The 8,686-nt window shown below is 56.8% G+C and overlaps 1 protein-coding gene across 4 annotated transcripts in view; it reads left to right on the plus strand.

Moving 5' to 3' along the window:
* KIF17 (kinesin family member 17) overlaps window positions 1-8,686 on the plus strand; it is a 52,301-nt gene that overhangs the window by 5,674 nt on the left and 37,941 nt on the right. For all 4 annotated transcript variants that reach the window (XR_003548872.1, XR_003548873.1, XM_006145187.2 and 1 more), the window contains exons 2-3: window positions 1,085-1,231; window positions 2,098-2,199. Coding sequence is in view for 2 of the 4 variants with exons in the window: in XM_006145187.2 (XP_006145249.1) it covers window positions 1,085-1,231; window positions 2,098-2,199 (249 nt within the window). In the remaining 2 variants the exon portion in view is untranslated. The remainder of the gene's footprint in view (window positions 1-1,084; window positions 1,232-2,097; window positions 2,200-8,686) is intronic.

Below are 8,686 nucleotides of genomic sequence, written 5' to 3' on the forward strand. Positions count from 1 at the left end.
CTGCCCCCGGCGGGAGCAGGGAAGACAGGCAGTGGCGACAGGCAGTGGCAGACCTGTAGAAGCCTGAGTGAGGAGGAAGCCCTGAGCCGCAGCCCTCCCTCCCCTGCTCCAGCCGCTCTCCCATCCCCCTCCCAGCTCCCTGCTCTCAAGGTCTCACCTCTCCTCTCAGGTTGTCCCTAGGCCTAGGGCGCATTCTTCTTCCTGTCACCTGTTAAAGCAGCCACCTCTCAGCTCCCCTGTCCTACCCTGACCTTTGCTACCCAGGGAGCTTCGCCTCATTCTTCCCACGCCCTCCCATTTTCCCTTCGTCGCACACCCTCTCCTTGCCCGTTGCCTGAACCTCTGTCACCGCGTGCACCTCCCTGTCCCTGTAGCCAGGTAGATGCCCAGCACCCCTGCAGCCAGCACGGCTTACGTAAATCTCACGACGGCCTTCCTGGGAGCTGCCACTCTTTTTGTTTCTGTTTTTGTTTTTTGTTGTTCTTTTTCTTGATAGCATATGCAGGCACGTGAGACACAGAGACAGAGACAGACAGCAGGGTCTCGTCACGCCGTCATGGCCCTTCCCCAGCCCTGCAGCTGCTCAGGTTCCCAGGCACCTGCTGGGTGTTCACGCCAACCTGAGTCCACATCTCAGTCGATCATGGCTTCCAGCCTTGCAGGACAACTGGCTACCGCTGAGCCACAGCGGGTGCTGGTCGTCCTTTCGGTGCCTTCGTGGGGAAGGAGGTGCCATTCTTGTCCTTGTACCAGGAAAACAAGGAAACTGAGGCTCGACGTGACCAAGGAAGGCAGACGCGGGGACAGGCTCAGTAAAGGGTGGAGGGGGCACTCGCAGCCAGGGGCCGGGCTCCATAGCACAAGCTCTTCCCCTCCACGGTAGTCTCCCACTCCCAGACAGTGAAATCTGCAGACATGCCATGCCTCCTTCATCCCTCTGCCCCCAGCCCAGCCCTGAGCCGTCGTGGTGGGAGACCCAGGCAGGGCCTGTATCTGACGAGGGCAGCAGTGCTGAGCTGGCCTGGCCCGGAGCCCGGCTGAGCTTTGTTCGCTGAGCCCCAGGTTTGGGCTTCCTCCCCTGCAGGGCGTCACTGAGGGCTACAATGGCACCATCTTTGCCTACGGCCAGACGGGCAGCGGAAAGTCCTTCACCATGCAGGGCCTGCCAGACCCACCTTCCCAGAGAGGCATCATCCCCAGGGCCTTCGAGCACATTTTCGAGAGCGTCCAGGTATGGGCCTCGTGGAGGGAGTGGACAGGGCTGGCACCACCCGTGGTCCCTAGCACACTTCTGAGTGCGCGGTCCAGAGGACGCGGTCAGGGTCCTGCCTTGACTTGGCTGATCAGCAGAGGCAGGCTGTGGTTCCTGGAAAATGGTTGGAGAACTTAAAATAGCAAATTCTGCCTACCAGTTCTATGTTTTTCTCCTGCTGTTCTTGGACTTTAACGCATCACTTAACATTTCACACGCGTAGGGTAACCCGAGTGCTGGGGTGAGAAGTGGTTGCAGCCATCACAGCTTCCTTGTTTACTGAGCAATTTCTCACTGAACTCCCAGACCAACCCCCCCACTGGCCAGACGAGAGACAGGTCCTACGGGCCTGGTCAAGATGGATCTCTGAACGGGCCCCAGTGTCTGGGCTGCAGCTGAGAACGTCCTGGTGGCCTTGAAGTCCTGCACCTGGGAAACAGGGTGGGGACTGTGGCTCTGGTCAGCTGCACCCACCATACCTGCGCCCAGCGCTCATTGTCATCCAGGGGGCTGGGAGAGCTGCCAGGGATCTTCCCAGAGCCAGTGCTTGGTCCCTGCCTTACCTGTGACCTTGGTCCCGTACCTGAATAACGGGGAGGCGACTGTGTCCTTTCCCTTGAGGCTTAGACTTGCGCAATCCCAGGAGGCCTGAAGGGCTACCAAGCTGCAGAGGAGGCAGGGAGCTTACCAGGAGGACAGGCGGGGCAAGGCAGGTTGGGACTCCTCTGGCCCTGGTGTCCCCCATCCTCTGATGTCCTGGCTGCAGAGGGCTCGGGTACCAGCGGCTTGTCTGGCAACTGGTGGGCTCGGTGCTCTGAGGTCTCTCTTCTTCCCGTTCCCTGCAGTGTGCAGAGAACACCAAGTTCCTGGTCCGGGCCTCCTACCTGGAGATCTACAATGAGGACGTCCGGGACCTGCTGGGGGCTGACACCAAGCAGAAGCTGGAGGTGAGGCTGACCGGAGGAGGAGGAATCTGGTGGTGCACCCTCAGGACTGTGGGGAGGCGGCCTGAAGGCACAGGCGTCGGTTCAGGCTGGAGTGGGACGTTTCCTTTTTTGTTTATTTCTTCCATAAGTGAGTGAGAGAGACAGAGGTACAGAGACAGACCCCCGTCGGGTCCTGATGCTGAAGTCTACCCCTAACCCCAGCCGGCCCTGGGTTCTGGGTGCAGGTGTGCCCGTTGTTCTCAGAGGTCCCCAGATGTGAACCTAGAACCTTCCGCAGTGGTTCAGCCTCACGGAGCACGGTGCTTTACCACTGTGCTACCGCTGGGCCCGAGGCGGGGACCTTGGGACCTATATTCTGGAGTATCCTCAGTCGGAGTCTGTGGGGTAGAGGAGGGGTTACTGAGTTTCCTCCACCGCAGGAGGGGAGGTGAAATCTCACCAGGAGCAATGCCAGCCATGTCTGTTGAAGGAGAGGTGTGTTTTTGTTTTTGTTTTCTCTTTTTTGGTTACTTTAAAGAGAGAGAATTTGGAACCAGTAGATGGTTTAATGGTTACATCACTGGACTCCCACATGGCCAACCACGGTTCGAGTCCTGGACTTGACAGCATAAAACTCATGCTGGGTGTATGTGTACCTATTCCCAAAATCCTGAGAGGAGAATGGAGGGGAGGAATTGCAGTGTGGCCATTCCCCCAGGGGGTGATTTCTCGCTTTCTGTCTCTCGTGAGTGCATGCACCATATAGCAAAAATCTCTCTAAAAAAAGGGAGAGAGACTGACTTGTGACGAGACTCACCATGCCACGATCCCCAGACTTCCAGCCAGCTGGGAGCATGAGCACACGTGACATGTTCAGGCTGAACTTGGGCCTTGCCCGGGGCCCTCACACAGCTCCAGCACTGCCCCGCGGCTTCCCACCACCTGCGCCATGGCCGCTGGACTGTCCGGGGTTCACACAGCTCCAGCACTGCCCCGCGACTTCCCACCACCTGTGCCATGGCCGCTGGACTACAACCGATGGGGTTTCCTGATAGATTCCATTTAAAAAAGGGTCCCACTTCAAAAATTTGTTTTGAAAATCTCTGAGGGTTAGACCAGCAGCTGGCATGGTGGTTAAGACACCTGGATCCCACATGGCTGGCTGAGTGGTTCAAGTCCCAGACCTGGTGGCTTGAAAGACATGCCCGTTACCTGAGCACATGTGATCAAAATCCCAAGAGGAGAATGGACGAGAAGGGATTGCGGTATGGTCATCCTCCCGAGGCGTGATTTCTCACTTTCTCTCTCTTTCTCTGCCTCTCTCTGGCAAGCACACACTCCCTATAGCAAAAATAACTAAAAAGAAAAAAGAAAGAAAGAGGACCCTTCAAGCTGAAAGAGCGTAATTGAGCACTTACTACTTACTGGCTTCTTTAGGCCCAGTGTCCCATTTAATGCTGTCAGGTATTGTCATCTGATGAACGAAGTGGGGAGGAAGGCTTCGAGAAGTTAACTTGTCCATGTTTCACACTTCAGTGAGTGGTTGAGGCTGGATTTGATCCTAGGTCTGCTCTACTTCAAGGTCCTGGATCTCAAGCATCCCATTTAACTACTGCTGGTGGGGTCAGATTCTGGGACCTTGTTCCTTTGGTTTTTCATTTTTAATTTGCTAGTGGGCATGCGTGCTTGCCCGAGAGAGAGAGGAGAGAGAGAGAGGAGAGAGAGAGAGGAAAAGTGAGAAGACACTTCCCTTGGGGGATGGTTATGCCACCCCCCCTTTCTCCTTTTGAGATTTTGGACGCGCGCACACACACACACACACACACACACACACACACTGGCATGTTTTTCAAGCCTCTGGGTCTAGGACTCAAATCATATAGTTGGCCATGCCTTCACTACCACACCACTGGCTGGTCCCCTGGTTTCTTTTAAAAGACCGATGATGTTGGGCCAGCAGGTGGTGTGGTTAAAGGCACTGGACTCCCACATGGCTTACCACGGTTCAAGTCCTGGACCTGGTAGCTTGCTTTCTCACTTTCCCTTTCTCTCTGTCTCTGTCTGGTCAAACTAAAAAATAATAACAAATGGAATTTAATAATAAATAATTCTTTAAAAAAAGAAAAGACTGATGATGTGACTTCATGAGGTCCGTGCAAGGGCTGGAGGAGAGGGAAACGGGTGCGTAGCCGAGTGCTGGCACTGGGTAGGTGTCCAGTGTGTGAGCTGTTCATGCCATCAGCGTTCAGGGGAGGGACAGCGAATACGCCAGGGCAGGTGCAAAGGAGAGGGAGTCAAGGACAGACGATAGCTGACGACAGGAAAGGTTAGGCCGGCGCACTTAGCAGGCTGTGTCACTGCACACTGGTCCCTAACTCGTCCTGTCACCTAGAAGGCCGGCCTCGGGATGAGCAAATGTCACTTCCCAGCAGGGGGAGCAGTTAGATTAGGATGTTTGGGGGTTCTAGCAAGATGTTTGGGGGACCTAGCAAGGTCAAGAGATTGGCCAGGCTGGACTCAGGTCTGGGACCCTGTGGCCTTCACCTTAGTGAGAGACCCTGGCTATGTCTCCCATCTGGGGCCCTTGAAATACTGACTGGGCCTGGCCTGGCCCCAGGAGAAGAGGCCGACCCAGATCTGTGGCCACCGTGCTGGTGGTCTGCCCACCTGCCCCGCTAGCTGTGGTGCTGCTCATCTGTGGGAGAGTCAGTGGACCCCGAGAAGCCACTGTAGCATGGGGTCGGCCCACCTCCTTCAGAATCAGAATGCCCGGAGAGGGGAACAGGAGCTCAGCCCAGAGGTTGCCATGGAGACCCTGCTTTACAGACGAGGATGCGAGACTTGGAAGGGGAGCCATGAGTCAGGGCTGGGTGATTCCATGACCTGAAGTGCTGAGTGTCTCGGGGCATGCCCTTTGATGGCTGTGGTGGGTGGGGGTGCAGAACCCGCGAAGGGGACTCCTCGCGACACCTGCGTACTCCCGCCCTGCAGCACCTCTGGGATTGACCGTAGGCTGGAGTCACCCGTGTGGTTGTCCCTCTGCTCAGCTCCAGAGCCACCTCCAGAGCCACCTCTCTGTTCTGGACTCATTTAAGGGTTCTGTGAGTTTCTGATGGGTGACTACTGTGTGGCCAAACAGAACGGGACTCAGGGAATAGCTGGAAAAGTCCTTTAAACTTTGAGCCATAAAGACTCTTTGAGAATTTCTAGTCCAAACCCTTCCTGGTACAGATAAAGAAACTGAGGCCCAGGGAAGGGAAGACTTGGCCAAGGTCACACAGCAAATGGCTAGTAACAGCATTAGTACCAGCAGGATCTGAGTGGTCAGCTGTACAGGAAAGCCCCCAGCAGTCGGAAGCCAGTCCTTCTTTTTCTTTTTTTGGAAGAATTATTTAATTTAAAATTTATTATTATTTTAAAATTTGACCAGAGAGAGACATACAGAGAGAGAAAGGGAAAGTGAGAAACTAAGCTGCCAGGTCCAGGACTTGAACTGCTGTTGGCCATGTGGGAGTCCACCACCTCAACCACCATGCCACCTGCCGGCCCTAGGAGGCCAGTTCTAAGGAGGAAGTACATCCATCATTTGATTCAGTCATTGTACAGAGACTTACTGGGAAGAGCCTGTGGGTGCCAGGTGCCAGGACACACCTGCCCCAGACCCACCTAGGTGAGAGCTTCCCCTCCCTCCCCATCTCCATCCATATCAGGACCCCCTCTCCACGCACCCCAGCTGGCCTGGGGACAGACAGCAGTGCTTCGTCCTTTGGGTGGCGCAGCAACCTCCAGCCACCCGCGGGAGTCCGGAGTCCTGCTGTCGTTTTGCCCTGCTGCAGCTGTCAGAGCTCAGTCCCTAAGTAGGAGACAGGAGAGGAGGCAGACATACATCCCCGGAAGGCCAGCCTGCGGGGTTAGGGTCCCTGCCCCAGGCAGAACTTCTGCACTGGGGCAGCAGGGGTTCCTCCTCCCTTCCTCACTACCCTGACGCCCAGCAAGGTCTGAGCTGGGCCAGAGGCCTTGGGGACTGTCACCGACAAGTATACTTGGGGAAATACGCCAGGGGGGCCGGGCTTTTGACGTGAGCGCTCGCGGGTGCTGTGCAGACGGGCCTCCTGTAAACCTGCCGCAGCCGCAGGAGCAGCTGTTCTAGTCCTCTAGAGCACCAGGAAACAGGCGCGGGGCAGACCAGCCAGACCAGGCCAGACCAGGCCAGACCAGGCCAGACCAGCCCCTGGGCACAGTGAGTGCCGTGGGGATGGGCTTTGAACCCAGGGCCCAGTTTCACCTGTGCTTCACCTAAGCCCTAGAGATGGGTGCCATGGCCGAGGCCGGCAGGAGGTTTGGGGAGGCAGAGCCACATCCCCTCCCCCAGGCGTTACAAGCCCCATCATGGAACCTAGTCCAGTACCGCATGGTGTCGGGGGCTCCCAGGGGGCCTCCAGGTCCAGGCAGGGTCAAGGGCCTGTCTCCTCCTGAGGAACCTGAGCCTAGACCCTGGTCACGTCTCCACCGCACGCTGCTCTCCATTTCTGCCACTGACAGCTGGTTGCCATGGTGACGTGGCCGCGGCCTCGCAGCCGGGATGAGCAGTTACTGGAGAGCACAGTGCACACTTGCCGCTGGGGCGTGGGGGTGGGAGATCACGAGGTAGGGGGGTGGGCCTCCCTGGGCCGAGGCCCCCCGTGCAAGGTCGTCTCCGAGGTGCTCAGGCTGCCGCGATGTCCCGTCGTCTTTCTGACCTGTACTCACAGAGCCCCACTAAGTACCTGCAGAACTGCTTTCGATCCGCTCTTAGCTAATCCTCGTCATGGTCTTGCAGAAATAGGATTTATTTATTTATTTTCCCTTTGCTATAGTGTGTGTGTGGTCACCGGAGAGAGACAGAGAAAGTGAGGACTGCCCCCGCCCAGGGCATGGCCGCACCACAGTCTCTTCTCCATTCTCGTCTCAGGACTTGGGGCATGCACGCACACATGCTTGGCCTGTTTTTCAGGCCGCCAGGTCTGGAATTTGAACTGTGGAGACGGCCATGTAGTATCCAGCCACTCCAACCACCATGCACTGGCTGGCCCAGAATAGGATTTACTGTCCTCGTTTACAGGTGAGGACATTGAAGCCTAAAGAGGCAGATTGACCTCCCACCAGCAAGTGACAGAGCAGTTTTCGGCCCGAGGCTGCTGACTACATAGGCTCTTGCTGACCCCGGAGCAGCCATTCGCTGCCCGGACCACTGCTGGCCCAGGCAGGGTCTGGATCGGCAGTGACACACAGGCAACCCTCTAGACACACGAGCCTCCATGTGGCCTCCGCATTCCAGGCTGTGCTCTGTCCTCACAGCCACCTTCTGGGCCAAGGTCAGCCCTTTGTCCCTTCAAGATTCGGTTACTGCAGGATGGCCGGCCTCCCTCTCCGCCCTGCCCCTAGGGCCATCCCCTGCTACCCCTCTCACCGTGTGGCCTTCAGCAAGTCACTTCGCCTTTCTGCGTCTCAGTTGCTCACCTGTTCCTTGAAGCCCAATGTGGTCTGGCTGTTTCTCCACGTCATGCTTCAGCAGATAGGGCCAGCCTGGCTCACCCCCCTGCGCCCCTCCCCACCTGGGCCCCCCAAGCTGCCCGGAGCAAAGCATCTGAGCCTTCTCCGTTTGGCAGACAAACGCCTTTTGTCCTGTCTCATTCTGCTCTTGCCAGAATGGCTTTATTTCCTCTCACACTTGAAAAATATTGCGTTTCACAGCTCTGTGTCAGCAACAAAGCAACCCGGCTGCCTGAGAGCAAGCAGGGAGCCGGCACACCAAGGAATTTACTCGCTGCCATTGGCCATTGCCCTGGGAGCTGGGGCCCTGGGGCTGTGAGCCTGCGGGTGTTCTGGGCAGCAAATGGCCACTCACCTGCACAGTCCAAGGGCCTGGGGACATTCTCGGCTGCTCTGGACGACAGAGGCAGGCAGCCTGGGGACATTCTCGGCTGCTCTGGACGACAGAGGCAGGCAGGAGCCTTATGAACCGGGGGTGGGGGTGGGGTGGGGGAGGAGTTGCACAGGTCTCAGTTCTTGGGTGCTTGGGTGACCACGGGCTTAGCCCCAGGGAGCCGAAGCTCGCAGACTGCGCCCACCTGCACAGTAATAGTATTGGTTGAGGGGGGCCAGCAGGCAGTGTGGTGGTTAAGGCTGGACTCTCATATAGATGACCACGGTTCAAGTCCCAGGCCTGGCGGTTTGAAAATCATGCTGAGTACATGTGTGCATGCCCAGAATCCCGAGAGGACAATGCAGGAGAAGGGATTGTGGCGCGGCCATCCCCTTGAGGGGTAATTTCTTGCTTTCCCTCTCTCTGGCAAGCTCATGCGCCCTATGACAGAAACCTAAATAATGACAGACAAATGAAGTGTTGGGGACCAGAAGTGTCATTTTTTTGAATATGTGCTTATACGTATTGAGCTGCTCAGGGAGGGGATGGATGTCTAAACAGGGAGTTCGTCTGCGTCTCTCATGTACCCTCCACACACGGCCC

The sequence above is a fragment of the Tupaia chinensis genome, unplaced genomic scaffold (genome assembly GCF_000334495.1).
Source record: "Tupaia chinensis unplaced genomic scaffold, TupChi_1.0 Scaffold000146_1, whole genome shotgun sequence".
NCBI classification, from domain to species: domain Eukaryota; kingdom Metazoa; phylum Chordata; class Mammalia; order Scandentia; family Tupaiidae; genus Tupaia; species Tupaia belangeri.